Below are 25,388 nucleotides of genomic sequence, written 5' to 3' on the forward strand. Positions count from 1 at the left end.
TATATATTTGATAAATTCATATAAAATATAAATAGAATCATGCATAGTTTTTATAGACACATGCATAACGTTTGCATCTTGTTTGTCCTGATATATTTGCTATCTGCAGAACTATTTGGTATCAGTCAAGGTCCAACAGGAAACAGATGGCCCTCAAATTAGAATAATTCAAGAAGAGCTTAATAAAACGACTGTTTATGAAAGTGTGGTTGGGATGGAGAGGGACCACAAGGGACACTAGTGACAGAGGAAGAGCTGTTACCAGTCCTAGGCTCTAAGGGACGAGGGCTGGAGGGAGGTGCCACAGGAACCTGGATAAAAGATCATTTCCTGAGAAGGCTGCCTTGATAGGAGGCCAGGGAACAAGTGCCTGGACTGCACGGTGCTTCCTCCCTCTCATTTCCTGCTCATGTTCCCATGGGCTGAGTGCAATGGGAAGCCAGAGGTCCGAGGAACGCATGATGTATTTATGGGAAGGGAAGGGGAGAGAAGGACAGGGCACATAAAAGATATTGGGTTTGCACTATCTCTGAGATCCAAGGTAATTTTTTAAAGAGGAAATTAAAAGTGAAAACTGGTTAACAAATATTGTATATTAACGCATATATGTGGAATCTAGAAAAATGGTATAGATGTTCTTATTTGCAAAGCAGAAATAGAGACACTGATGTAGAGAACAAAGGTATGGACACCAAGGAGGAAGGAGATGGGTGGGATGAATTGGAAGAATAGGATTGACACATATACACACTGCTATGTATAAAACAGATAACTAATGAGAACCTGCTGAATAGCACAGGGAATTCTGTTCTGTGCTCTATGGTGACCTGAAGGGAAGGAAATCCACAAAAGAAGGGATATATGTGTACGTATGGCTGATTTTCTTGAAGAGATCGCTAGTCTTTCCTGTTTTGTTTTCCTCTATTTCTTTGCATTGATAGCTGAGGAAGGCTTTCTTATCTCTCCTTGCTATTCTTTGGAACTCTGCATTCAGATGCTTATATCTTTCCTTTTCTCCTTTGCTTTTCGCTTCTCTTCTTTTCACAGCTATTTGTAAGTCCTCCTCAGACAGCCATTTTGCTTTTCTGCATTTCTTTTCCATGGGGATGGTCTTGATCCCTGTCTCCTGTACAATGTCACGAACCTCCGTCCATAGTTCATCAGGCACTCTATCTAACAGATCTAGTCCCTTAAATCTATTTCTCACTTCCACTGTATAATCATAAGGGATTTAATTTAGGTCACATCTGAATGGTCTAGTGGTTTTCCCTACTTTCTTCAACTGAAGTCTGAATTTGGCAATAAGGAGTTCAAGATCTGAGCCACAGTCAGCTCCTGGTCTTGTTTTTGCTAACTGTATAGAGCTTCTCCATCTTTGGCTGCAAAGAATATAATCAATCTGATTTCGGTGTTGACCATCTGGTGATGTCCATGTGTAGAGTCTTCTCTTGTGTTGTCGGAAGAGGGTGTTTGCTATGACCAGTGCATTCTCTTTTCAAAACTCTATCAGCCTTTGCCCTGCTTCATTCCTTACTCCAAGGCCAAACTTGCCTGTTACTCCAGGTGTTTCTTGACTTCCTACTTTTGCATTCCAGTCCCCTATAATGAAAAGGACATCTTTTTTGGGTGTTAGTTCTAAAAGGTCTTATAGGTCTTCATAGAACCATTCAACTTCAGCTTCTTCAGCATTACTGGTTGGGGCATAGGCTTGGATTACTGTAATATTGAATGGTTTGCCTTGGAAATGAACAGAGATCATTCTGTCGTTTTTGAGATTGCATCCAAGTACTGCATTTCCGACTCTTTTGTTGACCATGATGGCTACTCCATGTCTTCTAAGGGATTCCTGTCCACAGTAGTAGATATAATGGTCATCTGAGTTAAATTCACCCATTCCAGTCCATTTTAGTTCACTGGTTCCTAGAATGTCTACGTTCACTCTTGCCATCTCCTGTTTGACCACTTCCAATTTGCCTTGATTCATGGACCTAACATTCCAGGTTCCTATGGAATACTGCTCTTTACAGCATTGGACCTTGCTTCTATCACCAGTCACATCCACAACTGGGTATTGTTTTTGCTTTGGCTCCATCCCTTCATTCTTTCTGGAGTTATTTCTCCACTGATCTCCAGTACCGACCTGGGGAGTTCCTCTTCAGTATCCTATCATTTTGCCTTTTCATACTGTTCATGGGGTTCTGAAGGCAAGAATACTGAAGTGGTTTGTCATTCCTTTCTCCAGTGGACCACATTTTGATGAAAGCAAGAGGAGAGTGACAAAGTTGGCTTTAAACTCAACATTCAGAAAACTAAGATCATGGCATCTGGTCCTATCACTTCACGGGAAATAGATGGGGAAACAGTGGAAACAGTGTCAGACTTTATGTTTTTGGGCTCCAAAATCACTGCAGATGCTGATTGCAGCCAGGAAATTAAAAGACACTTACTCCTTAGAAGGAAAGTTATGACCAACCTAGATAGCATATTAAAAAGCAAAGACATTACTTTGCCAACAAAGGTCCGTCTAGTCAAGGCTATGGTTTTTCCCGTGGTCATGTATGGATGTGAGAGTTGGACTGTGAAGAAAGCTGAGCACCGAAGAATTGGTGACTTTGAACTGTGGTGTTGGAGAAGACTCTTGAGAGTCCCTTGGACTGCAAGGAGATCCAAGCAGTCCATTCTAAAGGAGATCAGTCCTGGGTGTTCGTTGGAAGGACTGATGCTAAAGCTGAAACTCCAATACTTTGGCCACCTCATGTGAAGAGTTGACTCACTGGAGAAGACTCTGATGCTGGGAGGGATTGGGGGCCGGAGGAGACGGGGACGACAGAGAATGAGATGGCTGGATGGCATCACCGACTCGATGGACGTGAGTTTGAGTGAACTCCGGGAGTTGGTGATGGACAGGGAGGCCTGGCGTGCTGTGATTCATGGGGTTGCAAAGAGTCGGACACGACTGAATGACTGAACTGAACTGAACTGGACTGAGGCTGATTTACTTTGCTGGACAGCAGAAACTGACACAATATTGTACAACAGCTATGTTGTTGTTGTTCAGTTGCTCAACTGTGTCTGACTTTGTGACTCTATGGACTGTAGCACACCAGGCTCCTCTATTCTTCACTATCTCCTGGAGTTTGCTCAAATATGCCCTGAAGCAGCTATACTCCAATTAAAAAAAGTGAAAACCCTTATTAGTGTCTTGGTTCCTTGAAATAGTTCCCTGCCGGGAACACCAGCACCTCCCCCTCTGGTATGTGGCGTCCTCTCCCCTGAGATGTCGCCCTGGTCACCTACAGGCACCTGGGTGCCTTCCTCTTCATTCTCCCTTGAAGTTCTGACGTTCTAATGACTGGTCTCCTTCTCCAGGGTACTGGTCTGTGTCTTCCCCATACCCAGGGAGTGGCAGGCGCACAGTAGGTGCTCAGTCACTGTTGGTTCAATGAATAAGTTTCCCATCCCAAGAATAAAGGAAAATTACCATTCAACTACTATACTTGGTTCCCTTTGTTTTCTAGGTTAAAGCCTAGAACTGCTGCCTTCCCTGTGAGCACATCTCTTCTCCCTTAGAGGGGCAGGCAGGTGAACACAGAGAGAAAGAGGAGAGGGCACTGGCAGAGCCGAGCATCTGGAGGGAGGTCAGCGGTGCCCAGAGTACGGGGTCAGCAGGAAGGCGGGTAGAGGGGGCACTCAGACCTGCAGCCACTTTGGGAGAAAGGCAACTCCGTTCAGTAATTCCTGGTAAAGGAACTTGGGGCGTTGCTTATGTTAACACTCAAATTCACAGTAACCCCCTTCTCTTTCTGGAAGCTCTGTTGAAACAAAGGGCGCGAATCCTAATACGAAGGTCAGAGGCGTGGACAGGAGCCTGGGAGGCTGATCTGCCAGGCATCTCTTCCCCAGCTTAACTCTTTGCTGCTGCCCAGTTCGCTTTTGATCTGTGGTGTGTAAGGGTGTTTGTGTGTCTGCTTGTGTACATACGTGCATGTGTGTGTGCATATGTATTTGCAAATAGGTACATATACGTGTGTGTTTGTGTAATGTGTTTATGTGTATATATGTGTGCTTGTGTGTATGTGCTTGCATATCTGCTTGTGTTTATATATTTATATGTTTGTGTGTGTCTGTGTTTGTGTATATGTGTGCATGTGTGTGTGTATTTGTGTGCATTTGTATATGTATGTGTTTGAATATGTGTGTATATATGTTTGTCTATGCGTGTGTGTTTGTGTATGTGTGTCTATGTCTTTTGTGTGTATGTGTGTGTTTATATATGTGTGTATCTGTGTTTTTGAGTGTTAGTTCAGTCACTCAGTTGTGTCCGACTCTTTGTGACTCCATGATTCACAGCACACCAGGCCTCCCTGTCCATCACCAACTCCCGGAGTTCACTCAAACTCATGTCCATTGAGTCGGCGATGCCATCCAGCCATCTCATCCTCTGTCGTCCCCTTCATCTCCTGCCCCTAATCCCTCCCAGCATCAGAGGCTTTTCCAGTGAGTCAACTCGTCGCATGAGGTGGCCAAAGTATTGGAGTTTCAGCTTTAGCATCAGTCCTTCCAACGAATACCCAGGACTGATCTCCTTTAGAATGGACTGGTTGGATCTCCTTACAGTCCAAGGGACTCTCAAGAGTCTTCTCCAGCACCACAGTTCAAAAGCATATTTGTCTTTATGTATGTGTGTTTATGTGTATACCTGTGTTTGTGTGTGATTATGCATGTATATATAATGTGTGTGTATAAGTGTGTGTTTGAACATATGTATGTGCTTGTGTGAATGTGTTTATGTGCGTTTGTGTGTGCACATGTGTATATAAGTTACTGGACACTTAGGAGCTAGGAGTGATTCTACCCCACTCTATCTAGGATTCAGAATTGGGTAGAGAAGCATGTCTAAGTAGAAAGAGAATGAAAATGAAAGCAAGTAACTCTTGGCAGCGCTTTTCATGACAGCCTGTCCCTCCCCCCCCCCCCCCCCGCCCCACCTGTTCCTCTCTTGCTGAGTTTTCCCTGTGCCCTCCAGGAGGACCTGAAATCATGCAGTGAGTTTAGCTCACAGACCATAAGTATTTGCTGAGCAATCACTGTGTGCAAGGTGACAGTTTTCTTCTCTGTTTTGTATGTTGGTTTTGTATGTACACGGAACTGCCTGGGTTCTGTTTAAGCAAAAAGATAAATACTGACCTTTATAATTATCTCTTTCCAAATAACAAGAATGTTGACCCTTCTGTTGTTGGAAAGAGTTCGGGATGCTTTCCGTCCTCCCTCCCTCATTTGATCTGGAAGCATGGCCTGCTATGAGGTTGCGAAGCGCATCTCCTTATTTAGGAGGAAATAAAGCCCAGAGAAGGATGAGCATGTGGGACTTGAAGGTAGTTCTTCAGACTCTTCTTTTCTGACAGATATCAGTGCCTTTCTAAAGTGATGTTAACAAGGATTCATAGAAGGACATTGACAAATTCTTTCGGTGGGGGTGGGGTGAATTGGGAGATTGGGAATATGTGAATGTGTCGTGTGTGAAACAGATAGCTAGTAGGAAGCTGCTGTATAACTCAGGGAGCTCAGCTCAGTGCTCTGTGATGACCTGGAGGGGAGGGATGGGGGTTGCTGGGAGGGAAGTCCAAGAGGGAGGGGATATATGTGTACATATAGCTGATTCAGTTTGTTATACAACAAACACTAAGACAGCACTGTAAAGCAACTATACCCAAATTAAAGAAAAAATCCTTTTGTGGGTAACAGTCTGAGAGATGAGAGCTGTATACTGAGCCAGGAAAATAGTTAATCCTCTCTAGTAAACCTAGTCAGGGTTTTTTGAGCATAAAACTTCTGTGAGGGAAATTCCTGAAAATCAATGAGTTCCATGGCACTTCTGTCATTAGAAGAGCTGCCATAATCATAATAAAATGCTGTCGCTTTAAAAGTTGCTTTAAGAGATGTGCTTATTCAGGACAAGGTTGCACAACTGGTGGCTGGCTTCCCTCCCTCCACCCCACCCATTCCCTAGGTGGCATTAAGCAACCTCAGTTTAGCGTTTTTTCCCCCAGGTTGAATTGAGACTATATTTTAAGTTCATTTTGGCTATTTATAAATAGTTCTTTGTGGCAAGTCAAGCTTCAGGAGAAGAGGTTGAGTTTCCAACCTTGAGTCTAAACTTCTTACAGCAGCTTCAGCTGGGACTAGAAAAATTTAGATTTACAAAAACAAAATCCATCTTCAAATTTCCATTTATTCTTGAAGGTTCTACAGGAAGCCAAAAGACTTCTTGGGTGTCACCGCTGAGGGGTGTAATTTCTTAGAGACATAATTCCTGCTTCCACAAATGGAAGCTTAGAATAATTCCTGGAAGTGAGATTAGTCAGGAAATGAGAACCAGTGCCTGGACATCATCTCCAGGTTCTTACAGAAGCTCCACGAGTGTGTACATGTCGATGCACCCTGGGTCCCTGGCTAAATCTCTCCTCTGTTCCTGCTTTTCGATTCTTGAGAAAAGACCACCTGTTTTCTGATCCATCTGCCTAAACTCTGAGGGATGAGAAGAGCTCAGAGCAAAATGGAAAGTGTTTCTTTCATGGCCAGTCAGCAGAGGGAATGACCTTGCTTTTCTTTACGGTTGTGTGACTGTGGCGTTTAAATTCTTCTTGTGGAAAATGAGGGTGTGAAATAATAAGAAACAAACATATATGTATATCCATCTCTGCTCCTGACACAAATCTCCTAAAACCCTTGTAAGTAGAGGTGCAGGGAGAATCCGAGTTGATCTTTGACCTGGATTCTTGACACAGAGCTCTTAAACCCTTGTAATTCCAAGTGATAAGAGCATCTGACAGAGTTCCTAAATCCTTTAGAATTTCCTGGGTGATAGGACTGTCTTTTGTTCTAATGAGGTGCCTCTGAGTGGGTTCCTGGATGGGGTCGGGTCACCAGAAAGACCAAGGCATGATCAGAGGCTTGAAACTTTCAGGCCCACACCCCATTCTTCAGAGGGGGAAAGGGGTGGGAAATGGAGTTAATAATCATGCGTACACGAGGAATCTCCATAAACATGCCAAAGTTGTGGATTTCGGAAAGCTTTTGGGTTAGCGAACACATCTGTACGCAATAACCATGGGAACAGAAACGCCTACCGGATCCTTCCAGATTCACCCTGTGTATATCTTTGTCTGGTCAGTTTTATCCTGTAATATATTTTCGGTAACAAATCAGCAAGAGTAAATGGACTGTCTTCCTGGGTGGGAGATATTCTGGCAAATAAGTGACCCCAAGCAGGGGATTGTGGAAATCTCTGATTTGTAGTCAAGTTGGACGGAAGTTATAGGAAAGCTTGGGACCTACTGCTTGCCGTTGGTCCCACTTTCAAAGTGGGAGGCAGTCTTGTGGGGCTAAGCCTTTAACCTGCAGGGTCAGTGCCAACCCTGGTTCATATTAGAACTAAATTAAATTGTGGATGCCCAACTGGTATTGGAGAATTGTTCAGTGTGAGAAAAAATAGAGTGTCAGAAGTGTTGTGTGAATAGAGGAAAGCAGTGCATTTTTGTGAGACAGGGATACCTGCTCTGCCCACCATACACAGTTATTGACAGAGTCAAGTGAAACCACACAGACAGCACTTCATAAATGGAGACATACTGGAGAGAGAAGGAAGTGTTACTAATTCTGTGAACTGATATGGAGACTGAATAAAAAGCTAGTGTCCCCATTTCCAACGACAACTCTGATGTTCTTGTTCATCATGTATGGATGAAACCCTTTTGACACAGTCTCTGTTAAACTTGCATTGTCTTCCAGGGACATCTGAAGTGTGCCCTGCAGGGCTTGAAGCCACTTTATACTTGTGAATGGCTTCTTAGAGCATCAATTTTATGCAAATGAAGATTGGAGGGAAGCATCCTTTTCTTTTTTAAGATCTTGAAAGTGAAGTGAAGTCACTCAGTCGTGTCTGACTCTTTGTGATCCCATGGCCATGGGATTCTCCAGTCAGGAATACTGGAGTGGGTTGCCATTTCCTTCTCCAGAGAATCTTCCCAACACAGGGATCAAACCCAGGTCTCCTGCACTGCAGGCAGACTCTTTACTGTCTGAGCCACCAGAGTCAGAGAAAGCGGCTGATATTCCTTGGTTTACGCAGAAAGCCAATAAAGTCCCTGGCACGGGGCTTGCCCTGTTCACAAAGGCCTCAGGCGCCCTCTCAATGGGGTGAAGGCACAGAGCACCTTCTCGAGAGGGTCTGAGAAGCCCGGGCAGGAAAGGGAACACAGAGAGCCTCTATGCTCCAGGAATTAGCCTCAAAAAGAGAGCAAGAGAGAGAAAAAGCAAGACACGGGGACCAAAGCTCTGATGGAGCAAAGGCATAAGTACACTTAATTTGACTCCCAGGAACAAAAAAGAGTTAGGAATCATTTGTAAAGTGATATTTGCTATGCCTTTTTAAAAAAAGTACAGTTGATTTACAGTGTTGTATTAGTTTCAGGTATAGGGCAAAATGATTCAATTATACACACACATACACATATAGTTCTATTCTTTTTCAGATTCTTTCCCCCTCTGGATTATTATAAGATATTGAATATAGTTCCCTGTGGCTACCAGTAGATCCTTGTTGTTTATCTGTTTTATATATAGTAGTGTGTATACGTTAATCCCAAACTCCTGATTTATTCCCTCTCGTCTTTGGTAACCGTAAGTTTGTTTTCTATGTCCGTGAATCTGTCTGTTTTGATTAGAAATAATCTTCCTTAAGCAGTCATTATTCATTCATTCATTCAACCCGTGTTTATAGAGTGCCAATGGAAGTAGAATTAAATATAAAAGTAGTCAAAGAGTCCTGATTCTCTCTCATCACTTATTCAAGATCTGTAACACAAATCTATATGTGGGATATGTAATAATCCTCAGTTGACCAGGATCTCAATCTGTTCAGGCCGCTTGACAAACTGCGGTAGACTTGTTGCAGGAAGGGGGACCCCTTCTAGGGCCCGAAACTGGGCTCTTGTCTAACACTCAGAAATGAATTGTCTGAGGAGACACATGAGCTGACAAAGCAAGAGATTTTATTGGAAAAGGGCACCCGGGTGGAGAGCAGTAGGGTAAGGGAACCTAGGAGAACTGCTCTGCCCTGTGGCTGGTAGTCTCGGGTTTTATGGTGATGGGATTAGTTTCCGGGTGGTCTTTGGCCAATCATTTTAATTCAGAGTCTTTCCTGGTGGTGCACGCATCGCTCAGCCAAGATGGTTGCTAGCGAGAGGGATTCTGGGAAATGGATGGACACGTGGTGTCTCCTTTTGACCTTTCCCGAACTCTTCCGGTTGGTGGTGGCTTATTAGTTCCGTCTTCCTTACCAGGATCTCCTGTCATAAAACAACTCATGTGAATGGTTACTAAAGAGCCTGGCCAGGGTGGGCAGTTTCAGTCAATGTGCTTCCCTTAACAGACTGAGTGGCTTAAACAACAGCCATTTATTTCTCACAGTTCTAGAGGCTGGGAAATACAAGACCAAGGTGCTAAATGATTCAGAATCTGGTGACAACCCATTTCCTGGTTCACTGATGACCATCTTCTCTCTGTGTCCTCACAAGCAGGAAAGGGCTGGAGAGTTCTCTGGGGTCCCTATATAAGAGCACTAATCCCATTCATGAAAGTTCCACTCTCATGACCTAATTACTCCCCCAAGGCTCCACCTCTTACACAATCACATTGGGAATTAGGATTTCAATTTATGAACTGGGGCAGAGGGGGACAAAAACATTCCATCCATAGCAATCTGTAGAGGCAACTAATCTTACCCATTTCATTCCTCACTAGTTGACAGTTACTTTACTTCAAATATTTTTGCAATCATTATGTAATTTGAAAGATTGGACCAGCATGTTGAATTACAGCCATTAAGACTGTGTCAGAGTTTCCCATGCTGCTGGTTCTGAAATTTCCACCATGTAATAAATGTTTTGTTCTGTGGCATCCTTGGTGTGGGGCTCTCTAAACCTTGAAACAGACAATGGTATGACTTTGAAACGGTCTTCCCTAGCTAAGAGGAACAATCATTCATTCCTTTGTAAAACTATACTATGTCCTTCTTTACCCAAAGTTCTTTTCCATTAGTCCTTTCACTTAGGATAACTATCCAATTATTCAATGTTCTTTCCACTTACCATTAAATTAAAAAAAAAATAACACCAGTAAGGAGCAAACATGAAAAGAAGATAGCATGGTATTGCTGAGAGCACTGGGGCCCTGACCCAGAAGCACACAACTTTAGTTAGTCTTCAACTCTCCAGGGCCCCTTCTGCATAATAGGGACACAAATATCAACTTTGCACTTTCCCTGACAATGTTTTTCAGTATTATCTACAGAGTACTTTTTGTGTCAGGGACCCTTCCTGCAAACTTCCTTGACATTCCATGTTCATCCTAAACATTTAGGTCTGTTCTACATACCTTTCTTTTTTTTTTTTTAAATGAATATCTTGTTTTAAAGTACGAATAATGTTTTCTCTCCCAAATCTTTGAGTGAGACTGATGCTCCAGAGAGAGGCTTTGCATACTTTTAACACGTTACAGCATACCTCTGGAAGTTACCTCTACTTTTGTTTGAATGTTTCCTGTTGTTTTATTTTTTTAATTAAAAATTTATTTATGAGTTCACTGTGTCTTCGTTGCTGTGAGTCGGCTTTCTCTACTTGGGGTGAGCAGGGGCTGGTCTTCTTTGTGGTTCATAGGCTTCTTTCTCAGTGCGGTGGCTTCTCTTGTTGTAGAGCACAGGTTTAGTAGTTGTGGCCCACAGGCTTAGTTGCCCCAAGGCATGTGGGATCTTCTCAGACTAGGAATCAAACCTGTGTCTTCTACATTAGCAGGCAGATTGTTAACCACTGGACCACCAGAGAAGGCCAGAACCTGTACTTTAGAAGTGTGGCTGTTACAATGATATTCAGGACTGAAAATATTCAGCAGGTATGCATCAGTAAGAACAATATTGCCTATTAAAAATGCTGGAGAGGGTGTGAAGAAAAGGGAACCCTCCTATAGTGCTGGTGGGAATGTAAGTTGGTAAAGCCATTATGGAAAACAGTATGGAGGTTCCGCAGAAAACCAAAAATAGAATTACTGTATGATTCAGCAGTCCTACTCCTGGGTATATATCTGGACAAAACTGTAATTTAAAAAGATACATGCATCCCTATGTTCATAGCAGCACTATTCACAGTAGCCAATACATGAAACAACCTAAAGGTCCACCAAGAGATGGTTGGATAAAAAAGATGTGGTACATATATACAACAGCATACTACTCAGCCATAAAAAAGAACAAAATAATGCCATCTGCAGCAAATGGATGCAACTAGAGGTTATCATACTAAGTGAAGTAGGTCAAAAAGAAAAAGACATCTAGGTTGCTTCCATGTTCTAGCTATTGTAAATAGTGCTGCAATACAGATGAATGGATAAAGAAGTTGTGGTACATATACACAATGGAATATTACTTGGTCATAGAAAGGAATGAATTTGAGTCAGTTCCAATAAGGTGGATGCACCTAGAACCTATTATACAGAGTGAAGTAAGTCGTAAAGAGAAAGATAAATATCATATTCTAATGCATATATACAGAATCCAGAAAATGGTACTGAAGAATTTATTTGCAGAGCAGCAATGGAGAAACAGACATAGAGAACAGACTTATGGAGACAGGGAGAGCGGAGGAGAGGGTGAGATGTGTGGAAAGAGTAACATGGAAACTTACATCACCATATGTTAAGTAGATAGCCAATGGGAATTTGCTGTGTGGCTCAGGAAACTCAAACAGGGGCTCTGTATCAATCTAGAGGGGTGGGATGGGGAGGGAGATGGGAGGGACGTTCAAAAGGGAGGGGATATATGTATACCTATGACTGATTACTTTGCCAACAAAGGTCCGTCTAGTCAAGGCTATGGTTTTTCCCGTGGTCATGTATGGATGTGAGAGTTGGACTGTGAAGAAAGTTGATCGCCGAAGAATTGCTGCTTTTGAACTGTGGTGCTGGAGAAGACTCTTGAGAGTCCCTTGGACTGCAAGGAGATCCAACCGGTCCATTCTACAGGAGATCAATCCTGGGCGTTCATTGGAACGACTGATGCTAAAGCTGAAACTCCAATACTTTGGCCACCTCATGCGAAGAGTTGACTCACTGGAAAAGACTCTGATGCTAGGAAGGATTGGGGGTGGGAGGAGACAGGGACGACAGAGAATGAGATGGCTGGATGGCATCACCGACTCGATGGACATGAGTTTGAGTGAACTCCGGGAGTTGGTGATGGACAGGGAGGCCTGGCGTGCTGTGATTTATGGGGTGGCAAAGAGTCGGACACGACTGAGCGACTGAACTGAACTGAACTGATGACTGATTCATGTTGAGGTTTGACAGAAAACAACAAAATTCTGTAAAGCAACTATCCTTCAATTAAAAAATAAATTAATTAAAAAACAATAAAAAAAGAGAAAGACAAATACCATATGATATCATTTATATGTGGAAATCTAAATTATGACACAAATGAACTTATCTATGAAACTGAAACAGACTCACAGACACAGAGAACAGATTTGTGGTTGACAAGAGGGAAGCAGAGGTGGGGAGGGCTGGAGTGGGAGTTTGGGATTAGCAGATGCAAACTGGTATACAAGAACAGATAAACAGTAAGATAGCCACTCCAGTACTCTTGCCTAGAAAATCCCATGGACAGAGGAGCCTGGTGGGCTATAGTCCATGGGGTCGCTACTAGTCGGACAAGACTGAGTGACTTCACTTTCACTTTTCACTTTCACACATTGCTGAAGGAAATGGCAACCCACTCCAGTGTTCTTGCCTGGAGAATCCCAGGGACGGGGGAGCCTGGTGGGCTGCCGTCTACGGGGTCACACAGAGTTGGACACAACTGAAGCGACTTAGCAGCAGCAGCAGCAGCAAGCAGTAAGATCCTACTGTATAGCACAGGGAACTATATTCAATATCCTGCGATAAACCATAATGGAAAATAATATTTAAAAAAGAATCTCTATATGTAAAAAACTGTCACTTTGCTATACAGCAGAGACTGGGTTACATTGTAAATCAACTATACTTCAATATAAAAATAAAAAAGAAGTAAAAGAAACATTGGTTTTTAAGATATAAAAACACCTTTGTTTTGACCTATAAATAGCTGCTCCCCAGGTCCTTGAGTGGCATCCGTTCCCCACATCACTCCTCTCAGGAGGTATTTTTAGTTCTGTGGCTTTGGAGAATTGTCTGTTTGGAGTCTATATTTTGTAGTCAGCTTCCCTTCCTCCCCCACTTCTGAACACAGCTTTCCTTCTCTTGGGGAACTGGGCCTTCCCCATTCTCTAAGGTTCTGGGGAGGCTTCCAACCACAGCACCTTCTCCCTCCCATGGCCCATGGGGTGGGCAGTGATGTAGGTCCCTATTCCTTGACAGGCATGTGCATGTGATCCAAGACAGAGCAACCAGAGGCTTCCCCTAGAACTCTACGCAGTCCCCTCGGTATCCATAAGGGGATGGGTTCCAATACCCTCCTGTCCTCCACGGATGCTCAAGTCCCTTACATAAAAAGGTTTCTGAAATTTGATCAAAGTTTGGTTGAATCCACTGACACGGAGGGCTGACTGCATTATGAGTGTAGGGACTGAGACACTCTTTGTCCCCCTTTGAAACACGAGCTGAAAGGCTATAGCCCTAGAGCATCTGGTGGCCTTGACTGTGCAAAGGAGAAGCCTGGGAAGCAACACAAAGATAGAAATGGACCAATGGAGAGATTGAGAGAAAGAGAGGACCCTGTTGATATCTGAGTACCAGACCAAATTTCCATCCTTTATATTAGCAATTCTCAAGCTTGGGTGTGTGTCAGCATCAGGGGAGTGCTCATAAGTAACCCAGAGCCCAGCCATGGTGAAGTGGGAAAGGGCTGGCTCCTCTGTATTTGTTCCACATCCTCCAGGTGGTTGGGATACACGTCAAAAGTTGAGAACTACAACTTGACAAACATGGGACCCAATATACCTCCTCTTTTGCAGCAGCGACTTAGGTTTCCGACATGCAGAGACTAAGAATCACCAAGGACTCTATGGCACTATGCAAACAGGGAACAAAGCAAATCTCTGGTCAAGGCCCCAGTGTCCCTGATCTTGGGTAGCTGAGTGAATTGCAGTTTTTGTTCATGAGTAATATTCTCCATGGACCCAGTGCTGATGGGAGTGAAATGTTGAAGTGATTAAGACAGGAATGACACCTCCCATCTTCCTGGGCTCCCCTATGTCTACAGTTATCTAAAGGGAATTCCCTGAGCTGGCAGAGCCTTCCTTTATGTGGGCTTCCATCCCAGCTGCATGTGACAGCAGCAGCCCAACCCTCACACCACAGTCATCTCAGGATTTGGGACCAGGGTAGAATAGAAACCATATTCTTGAAAGAGCATTGAAAATCTCTCATTTGCCCAGATTGGGTCACATGACTCACTCTGCATCAATCACAAGGAAATGAAGTGGACTAATGTGCCCAGCCCTAGATCACATGACCACTCTGTACCAATAACAGGGAAATACAGTGGCCTGGTGGGCTCAGCCCTGAGTCACATGGCCACCTCTGGCGTGGTGGGGAGGGACATATGTGTGGGGGAGAATTGAATTGACTTCATAAGGACAACAATTCATTACTAGGGGGAAAGGATGACTTTAAAGAGGAAGTCAGGATACACTTATTAGAAAATGTGAGTGAATTCCAGGCAGCAAAATCGACAGATGTCTACTACAGTAGGACTGTTGTCATTTTATTCTAGCTTTGCTGGGAAAAAGCCAGTAAGAACAAATTCAGCAAATCACAGACTTGCACTGAAGAGAAGATACTCAAGAATCTAGGAGCTCAGCCTTTTTTCTCTAAATAGAACATAGTTTATGCTATTGAAGACAGATGCTTGTTTATTCTATGCTGAGAGCTCTCTGGCTGGGTGGATTCCAAATATCCTTCCATCTGCAGTTCCTTCCAGGGCTTTGCAATTTTTACTAGTTAATGACAAGATTGGGGGAGGGGCAACTTAAAATGAAGTAATAAATGCATTTGGAAGAATGTTAAAGGCTTAGTTATTTCACACTTCTGGAATTCAGAGCAATGAAAAAGTAAACAGTCTTACTGGCTCAAAGGGGAATCCTTCCATCCATGAAACAAATTTATTTGGATTATTTTGGCTTCTCAAGAGATGTTTCCTGTGGCTGTATTATAAAAAATTCTTCATGTTTTTATTCTATACTGTTCTACTGGGCCTTGTGAAACAAGAAATTATTTGCTGCATTTAGTTGCTCTGTAATGGGACTTCACTATCATTTACATATCTTTCATATACTATTAATTCACATCTTTTTTAGAATTGTAATTGTAGAAGCAATTTTCGTTACAATTTCTTGTAACATATAAATTTGAGATAATTGGACTGGAAGGCTTGTTTGTCCAAATTGCCTGCATCAGTACTATTTCATGGGTTTTGAGAGTATGAAAAAATTTTGAAACTGGTCCCTGATGATAAATATTTGAAGATAATTTTTGATCTCTGAAAAAAACATTTGTACCCAATGCAGGTGAAATCAATTCCTTTCTGAGCTGTTACTGATGGTGATTTAATAAAAAACTAATCTTTATAAACTGAAAAGAATATCTTTTTATCTTACCAACCAAGCTTGAGAATATGATGAATTCTCAGATGAGATATGACCTGCTGCTGCTGCTAAGTTGCTTCAGTCGTGTCTGACTCTGTGCGACCCCATAGATGGCAGCCCACTAGGCTCCTCTGTCCCTGGGATTCTCCAGGCAAGAATACTGGAGTGGGTTGCCATTTCCTTCTCCTAGGAGCTGCAAACTTAGAACAAATTGGGGATTTGATAGATCCTATGATAGATGGGCTTCCCTGGTGACTCAGGCCGTAAAGAATCTGCCTGCAGTGAAGGAGACCTGGGTTTGATCCCTGGGTTGGGAAGATCCCCTGGAGAAGGAAATGGCAACCCACTGTAGTATTGTTGTCTGGGAAATCCCATGGACAAAGGAGCCTGGTGGACTACAGACCATGGGGTCTCAAAGAGTCAGATATAACTGAGCAACACAACAGCAGCAGCAGCCTATAGTAGATAATATCAGTTTTGGAATTCCATTGTTCCCATCTGGTTAGAGAGTAGTTATCATTTATGGAAGTCTCTTGATGAAAGTGAAAGAGGAAAGTGAAAAAGTTGGCTTAAAGTTCAACATTCAAAAAACTAAGATCGTGGCATCTGGTCCCATCACTTCATGGGAAATAGATGGGGAAACAGTGTCAGACTTTATTTTTGGGGGCTCCAAAATCACTGCGGATGCTGATTGCAGCCATGAAATTAAAAGACGCTTACTCCTTGGAAGGAAAGTTATGATCAACCTAGATACCATATTAAAAAGCAGAGATATTACTTTGCCAACAAAGGTCCATCTAGTCAAGGCTATGGTTTTTCCAGTGGTCATGTATGGATGTGAGAGTTGGACTGTGAAGAAAGCTGATCGCCAAAGAATTGATGCTTTTGAACTGTGGTGTTGAAGAAGACTCTTGAGAGTCCCTTGGACTGCAAGGAGATCCAACCAGTCCATCCTAAAGGAGATCAATCCTGGGTGTTCATTGAAAGGACTGATGCTAAAGCTGAAACTCCAATACTTTGGCCACCTCATGCGAAGAGTCGACTCATTGGAAAAGACCCTGATGCTGGGAGGGATTGGGGGCAGGAGGAGAAGGGGATGACAGAGGATGAGATGGCTGGATGGCCATCACTGACTTGATGCACATGAGTTTGGGTGAACTCCGGGAGTTGGTGATGGACAGGGAGGCCTGGCGTGCTGTGATTCATGGGGTCGCAAAGAGTTGGACACGACTGAGCGACTGAACTGACTGACTGACACACATAAGGTTTATTAAGGTCCAGAACATCTTCTATTGGGCTAAATTCTTAGGAGGAACAAAGTATATGAAGAAAGTATGTCAGCCTAGGGAGGAAGTGAGAAGGGAACTACCTACAATATAATTCAAGAGACTGGAGAAGGAATCTTTCCTAAAGATTAAGATCCTATAGATTTAGCCCATTACAGGCACTCAACAGATATTTATTCAATGAAGGAAAAAAATAAAGGAATCAGACAAAATTAGAAAAGCCCCATGGAGATGTTCCTTTTAATTTACCTCCACTTCTAGCTGGACCAACTTTTATGACTGCTACATATGGAAGTCACAATTGTCATTAAAGCATGTTACACCAGAGCTCAGAGAAGAATGTGTCTGCTCACATTCCCAGAGACAAACATAACTGAGTTGGGATAGAATTTTCTAAGGTGCATGAAATCAACTTTTTTAATTGTGAAAAATAAAACATAGTTCTTTTTGTACTGGCTGACTTTCCATCTTATGAAGAAACCCGCCACTACTGTGTTTAAGTAACTGATGTCCCCAAATGGATCAGTCACAGACGGTGCCTGAGTTGTGTTATTCCAGGGGCAGTTTTCAAATGCTTCCACGTGAATGGCACCCTGGAGTCTGTAACCCAGCACCCCCATAGTTATTCTTCTCAGCATCTGTGGTTGAGTTGGTTCCTTATCCAGGGCCTCAGTTCATAAGGGCATGGTCTAGTTTTTTTCAGATTTTGATCTCATTTTAATTAGTCAATTTGAAAAAAGCTATTGCTGTCAATTAATGCATTGTTTTTCTTTTCTCCTTGTCTTTTTTCTGGTTTGTGGGACTGGAACTCAGGAAGAAGAGGGATCCCCAAGAGAACCACAGTGCCTCGGGGTGGAACCGAAGATGGCAGCAGGTAGAGTCCATTCACGGCAATGCCTCCTTTCCTGGACTGCTGTTGTTGACAGCAGGGCTCAGAGAATCCAAAAGCTTTGCAGATCTAAAAGAAAATTTGTATGTTCCCATTGATTGGAAACATGACTAGAAATGTCACTTGTGATGTATGCCAGGCACGACATCTGGACGGTCTGGTCATGGTGCAAAAAATAGCTTCTTCTCTTTTTCTTCTTTCTTCTAATGATTTCAGTGCTTGCTGAACAAATACTTGCAATGAAGTAGATGATGATAATGATGAAGAAATTTCAAATTTAGTCATACTAAAATAAATAGTGCACTTTTTCTGCAGTTTTTATGATTACCTTGGAAAATGCTCTCTAGATGCATTTGCTTTTTAAAAAAATAGTTAAATATGCAGCTTTGCTAAAGATATTTACCCCATCCTAGGACTTCATATGAGATAAAATGCAATGGAACAAATGAGTCTATACTTTAGTTTCTGCCTATGATTGGTAATGATGATGAGATGTAATAGTCATAAAAATAAACAATTGAATGGACCTCATAATAATGAGAGCTAAATCTTAATACTCTCTGCTTCTATTTTCCAATGATTATGAGGAAGGGTTAGAAGAGGGCTCCAGATGTGTTTGCCACTGGCAGAGGCTCATGTTCTTGTAAGTTAATGAAAATCAGGGAGAAGAATTAAGAAAATTAAAATGGTAATGAAAAGAATATGCAAAGTGGGTGTGTGTGTGGAGTGAACCGGGGGGAACTGGCACCCTGTTCAGATTTCCATGGAGGAGAGAGAATTAGCGATTAACCAGCTCCAGCATCTCCCTCTATGCCCCTCCCAAGTGTCTACCCCATCAGAAACAGACACTGTTTTAGGTTCATGCTTCTTCTGACTTGCGCCTTTGCAGATCCTTGCATGACTGGTTCCTTTTCTTCCAGTAACTCTCAGCTGAAACATCCAGTCCCAGAGGCTACTTTGTCATTCCTTGAGATCACTCTTCATCCCGCTGTCTGTTTTTATTGGGTTGACCCAAAGTTTAATAGGGTTTTGCTACAAGATCTTATGGGAAACAAACAAACTTTTGAGCTAACCCAATGTTTTTTTTCATAATACTTATTACGATCCCAAATCATCTTTCTGCAAATTGGTTTCTTTTCTTATTGTCCCCTCAAGAGATTGTAGCATAGGAGTTGAGTCTGGAAGGACAGACATGAAAATCTATTTGTGAAAATAAGTGCATTAGCTGGGGTGTTTATAAAGTGAAAACCAAATACTGTAAATTGACTCCAAAGGGATATCTATTTGAAATTCTGCTTCCCACTGTGTTTTGGCTGATGATCTGATCCTTTGGTATCTGTCACCTTATCCTGAGGTCTATGATTTCTATTTGCAGGGACAACCCAGGGTACAATGACAGGTTAATTGGGAGTGTGTTTAAATATCACCAGCTTTGCACTATAATGATTCAGTATCTATGTAAGATTGAAGTTTTTCTTAATAAGTGACCTGCCTGTAATAGAACCCTAATGCCTGCTCAGAATCAGGTAGCATCCCCCCTTCACTTTGTGGGTACAGGAGCTGAATGGATGGAGTAGCCCATTTAAGTCCCTTTTAATGTGATACAGCATGGGTTGCTGTCAACTGGTGCTCTGTTTCAGCAAGACCAGCACTGGGAAGGGTCATTAGGTGAATGAGGTTTACCTCTGCCTTCAGCCTACCCTTCTGGTGCCCTGCACCTCCTAGTGAGGTTCCTCCTCACTACCTCACTCCCTGATTTCTCTGCCTTCAGAAGAATGTGCAGTCAGGCACATAAACCTTAGTCCATGTTAACTCACATCATTGTGTTGCTTCTTCTTCAGCCTATTGCTATTTAAGCCACAGAGCTTAAATAGTGGAATGAAAAAATGTGGTAGTTGTTAAAGGGATCAGCAAACAGATAAAGAAGAAGGGACATTTCTGGATACAATCATAATGCCTGTGGAGCCATTTTCTCAAGCTGAGCATTGAATGGCCCTGAGTCATGGGAACACTCAGCAAGGATTCCATCAGACAGTGTTTCTTCAGGGCAGGAATTGTGTCTCTTTACAAGTGAGTGTTCCAACACTAAGTTGTGTTTGGCTCTCTGTGACCCTTTGGACAAAAGCCCGACAGGCTCCTTTGTCCTTGGGATTATCCTGGCAAGGGTACTAGGGTGGGTTGGCATTTCCTCCTCCAGGAGATCTTCCTGACCACATCTCCTGCATTGGCAGGTGGATTCTTTACCACTGAGCCACCTGGGAAGCCCATTTACAAGTGAGGTTAAATCCTTTATTGAAAGACACCATTTTCAAGACTTATAACTTCTTTCTGATATTATGTTCAAAGCAAAAATAAAGGATGGAAAGCTGAACTGAAGTGAAGCTTATCACCCTGAACAGGGAAAAGGAAGAATGAGTGATAGACCCATGAGATGGAGGTATCATGGAGAAGAAATTTCCATAAACTTAAGAGCCCCTTTGATATGACCATAACATCGCTTCTATAATAGAGAAAAAAATAAATATGCTTTACTGATAGTGACAAGGAAGAGAGCGTAATTTCTGCAAGGGAGAACTCTACATCAGCAAAAGGGCTGACAGTATCACCCAATTCAGTTTGGTTCATTTCAGTCACTCAGTCGTGTCCAACTCTTTGCAACCACACGGACCGTAGCACGCCAGGCCTCCCTGTCCATCACCAACTCCCAGAGTTTACTCAAATTCATGTCCATTGAGTTGGTGATGCCATCCAACCATCTCATCCTCTGTCGTCCCCTTCTACTCGATACCTCAATCCTTCCCAGCATTAAGCTATTTTCAAATAAGTCATTTCTTCCCATCAGGTGGCCAAAGTGTTGTAGTTTCCGCTTAATCATCAGTCCTTCCTATGAATTTTCAGGACTGATTTCCTTTAGGATGGACTGGTTGGATCTCCTTGCAGTCCAAGGCACTCTCAAGAGTCACCCTGGAGAAAACTCTTGAGAGTGCCTTGGATTGCAAGGAGATCCAACCAGTCCATCCTAAAGGAGATCAGTTCTGAGTGTTCATTGGAAGGACTGATGCTGAAGCTGAAACTCCAATACTTTGGCCACCTCATGCGAAGAGCTGACTCATTTGAAAAGACCCTGATGCTGGGAAAGATTGAAGGCGAGAGGAGAAGGGGATGACAGAGGATGAGATGGTTGGATGGCATCACCAACTCAATGGACATGAGTTTGAGCAAACTCCGGGAGTTGGTGATGGACAGGGAGGCCTGGCATGCTGCAGTCCATGTAGTTGCAAAGAGTTGGACACAACTGAGCAACTGAACTACTGAACTGAACTGAACTGAAGGACCTGAGGGCAAGGACTGGTCTACACATTCTCACCTGGGCATGTGCCTCAGTGAAAAAGCAGCTGTTGTATAGTAGTCAGATTTTTGGTCTGCATGACTCAGACCCCCAACCTCTCTCAGGTCATTCTTTCCCTGGATTATCTCTTTACCTTTTGCTCCTCTGTTGTCAGTGAGACCAATGAATGGGCCAGCTATGCTTTCATGAGAGAATTCTTTTTAAAAAAGGATTGCATCCTTTCTGATGGCTATATTTTCAAGAGAAAAAAAAAGGAAAATGTGTTTCTAAAATGTTGGCTCAATCTTGCCATGTTTCTTGCCATGCATGGCTTTAGAAGCAAGCCAAGTACTTTTGAATGCTGCAACAACTTTAAATGTGTTTAAAATCCAAGAATACTTTGTGGAATCCTTATTGTCTTTTGGTCTGCACTCACCATGTGCTGTTAGGGCTGCAAGATTGCAACATTTTGTTCATTGGGGGTGAGAAGCCATTTTATTACCATCAGAGGATGTCATCTGAATGTTCTTCTTTTGCTGAAGGTCACCCAGGGCTGAGTGGGGCCCAACCCCCTTCAGAGGTGGCTGTCTCTGTCATCTGCACTTAGTCAAATTTTCATTTCCTGTGGTTGTAGGTTATTCAAGTGTAAAGTAACAAGCCCCAAATGGTTAAAATTCTTCTACTAAAAGTGGATGCGATGAGGGGGAAAATATATGTATTTGTGTATCCTTTCTGGGGAATGAGACCAGAGTTCCACTCTGCAGCTTCTTATGTGACATGATATTACTGTGTGTTTGAGGCTGGGCCCCAAGGAGACTCAGAAGTCAGACTTTCTGACTGAGAGCCCTGTGAGAGGTCAGAAATAAGACTTAGTTTCTGATAACTAGACAAAATGTCTGCTTTTGCTTTCACATCATAGGGAGAACAGTCAAAGTGAGATTTACACTCCAACCAACTGTATTTCAGTAGACTCTCTTCTGATTGTGCAAGAAAGTTATTTGTCTTCCTGACTGATTTGTCTGAGGCCCCAGCCGAAGAATGACCAGAAAATTGTTCAGGTAGAGAAATTAGGAAACAAAAGGGTGGTGTACTTCCTTTATCCTGAATTTATATTCTTTCCACTCCCTTAAACTTGGAACAGATAATCTGAGGATTCCTGGGAGTCTGTTTATTAGAGAAAATGCTACTGGACGCGGTAGGTGAAGTTCAGCAAAGTCCTGATCCTTAAATTATTTTATGGGACTTTGCTACAGTATATATTTTTTCAACTTATTTATTTATGTTTGGCTGCGCTGGGTCTTTGTTACTTTGCCCTGGCTTTCTCTAGTTTCAGAGATCGGAGGCTACTCTGTAGCCTGCATGGCTGCCTGCGGGTTTCAGTAGTAGTGGCACGTGGGCTCAGTAATCGCGGTTCACACGTTTTAGAGCATGGGAGCAGTAGTTGTGGCCCACAGACTTAGTTGCTCTGTGGTATGTGGAATCTTCCTGGACCAGGATCGAATCCATGTCCCCTGCATTGGCAGACAGATTCTTACCCACTGCGCCACCAGGGAAGTCCCATACTTTTGTTTAACCTAAGGAATCTCACTACAATTGTTTGTCTCTACTTCAGATAATAGTGCTTAGATGTTCACAATCATATAAGTTCTTCCGAAGAAATGAAAGCAGTGCTATGCTTGTTGCTGGAGGTTTGTCAGAGGAACACAGTCCTTTGAAGGTGATAACATTTCCTATTCCAAGAACTAAAACACCACTGGACAGGAGGTCATGGGCTCCAACATACATTCACAAAAACGAAGATGTTTCTAGAATTTACTTATGGTTTCTGCATTGTCAATGTCAATAGGAAAACGTCTTTTTTATTTGGCTTGGATTTTCTCCACCTGTGAAGTCAGTGGGACTCGTCCTAAAATCTGAAGAGATGTTTCTCTTGTGACCGGTGTTGGGAGGATGTGGCGGTGGGGGAAATGACTGTGTTTGGCAGGAAAGAGTGGTCAGCCTGGGAAGTCTTCCTATCTGCAGTGATGGGAGACCTCCTGGTCTGCCTATTGGAAGGTGCCAGTCAGCCCCCAGCTCACTGCCATTATCCCAGGAGAAGACATCAGAGAAAGGAAATCAGGTTCCCAAGGTCTCAGGGCTTTCCTAGGTGAAATCTCTTAAGTGGCGGTCCACCCACTGCTCTGAACCTGCTGCATCCACCCTCCTCACCATGGCACAGAGAACAGTCCTGGCCTTTTCTCCTCTCTCCACAGGCACAGAGCTAATCATTTCCAGATTTTTTTTGCGGGGGTGGGAGAGAATTCAACAGACCACCAATTGTTCATAAATAGGAAAGCAGAAATATAAAGAAAATGAGGGTCTGCTTTAGTCCTCTGTGTTCACAGTTTACCTGCTATGTTGTTGACTGACAGGCACCTGTGCCTTGAGGAGAAGCAGAAATTCACCTGCACAGCTGATATTTGGGTGTTCGTTTGATTTTTTAAATGTGTGTGTTTTTTGTTTTTAAGACCACAAAATGCAGGATCTTAATTCCCTGACCAGGGATCAAACCCATGCCCCCTTCATTGGGAGCTTGAAGTCTTAACCACTAAGCAACCAGGGAAGTCCCCGATGTTTGGTTTTGCTCTGTGAACATGTGTGCCAGGAGACACCTCCTTTGCTTTGTCCTGTCCCTTAGCTCACTGGGGATGGAGGCTGAGAGCTTTCCAGAAGGTCATCCAGGAAAAGTGAATCAGTTCCCAGGCATGAAATTTTCAGTGTGGGAAATCAACCCTGAATATTCATTTGAAGGACTGATGCTGAAGTTCCAAAAACTGGGGCCACCTGATGCGAACAACTGACTCATTGGAAATGACCCTGATGCTGGGAAAGATTGAGGGCAGGAGAAAGGGGTGACAGATGATGAGATGGTTGGATGGTATCTTTGACTCAATGGACATGAGTTTGAGCAAACTCTGGAAGATAGTGAAGGACAGGGAAGACTGGCAAGCTGCAGTCCATGGGGTTGCGAAGACTTGGATACCACTTAGTGACTGAACATGAACAAATACTTAGAGCAGAATACCCTAATCTCTGTGTGTGAGAGAGACAAGATATGTTTCTATCCAATTTCACTTTTTAAAAATTATTATTTTCTTGTTTGTTTGACATTTATCATTTGGCATTTGTAAGAATCCCCTCTGTAAGATAACGACAAGGGAGAAAAGGAAAGATGTTCCCATTTGAATGCAGAGTTCCAAAGAATAGCAAGGAGAGATAAGAAAGCCTTCCTCAGTGATCAATGCAAAGAAATAGAGGAAAACAATAGAATGGGAAAGACTAGAGATCTCTTCAAGAAAATCAGAGATACCAAGGGAACATTTCTTGTAAAGATAGGCTCGATAAAGGACAGAAATGGTATGGACCTAACAGAAGCACAAGATTTTCAGAAGAGGTGGCAAGAATACACTGCTGCTACTGCTAAGTCTCTTCAGTCGTGTCCGACTCTGTGCGACCCCATAGACAGCAGCCTACCAGGCTCCACTGTCCCCGGGAGTCTCCAGGCAATAACACTGGAGTGGGTTACCATTTCCTTCTCCAATGCATGAAAGTGAAAAATGAAAGGAAGTCACTCAGTCGTGTCCCACTGTTCGCGACCCCATGGACTGTAGCCTACCAGGCTCCTCTGTCCATGGGATTTTCCATGCAAGAGTACTGGAGTGGGTTGCCATTGCCTTCTCCACAAGAATACACAGAACTGCACAAAAAAGATCTTCATGACCCAGATAATCATGATGGTGTGATCACTTACCTAGAGCATCATGGAATGTGAAGTCAAGTGGGCCTTAGGAAGGATCACTACAAACAAAGCTAGTGGAGGTGATGGAATTCCAGTTGAGCTGTTTCAAATCCTAAAAGATGATGCTGTTACAGTGCTGCACTCAGTATGCCAGCAAATTTGGAAAACTCAGCAGTGGCCACAGGACTGGAAAAGGTCAGTTTTCATTCCAATCCCAAAGAAAGGCAATGTCAAAGAACGCTCAAACTACCACACAGTTGCATTCATCTCACACACTATCAAAGTAATCCTCAAAATTCTCCAAGCCAGGCTTCAGCAGTATGTGAACCATGAACTTCCAGATGTTCAAGCTGGATTTAGAAAAGGCAGAGGAACCAGAGATCAAATTGCCAACATCCGTTGGATAATCAAAAAAGTAAGAGAGTTCCAG

The 25,388-nt window shown here is 43.0% G+C and overlaps 1 protein-coding gene across 1 annotated transcript in view; it reads left to right on the top strand.

The window, feature by feature from the left end:
* The window catches only part of FAM107B (family with sequence similarity 107 member B), a 210,207-nt gene that overhangs the window by 62,162 nt on the left and 122,657 nt on the right, over positions 1-25,388 (top strand). Inside the window, exon 3 of the mRNA XM_055429061.2 lies at positions 17,777-17,837. Within this exon, the coding sequence (XP_055285036.2) occupies positions 17,777-17,837 (61 nt within the window). The remainder of the gene's footprint in view (positions 1-17,776; positions 17,838-25,388) is intronic.

The sequence above is a fragment of the Moschus berezovskii genome, chromosome 15 (genome assembly GCF_049115385.1).
Source record: "Moschus berezovskii isolate FMDL1 chromosome 15, NW_MosBer_1.0, whole genome shotgun sequence".
In the NCBI taxonomy this organism is placed as follows: Eukaryota; Metazoa; Chordata; class Mammalia; order Artiodactyla; family Moschidae; genus Moschus; species Moschus berezovskii.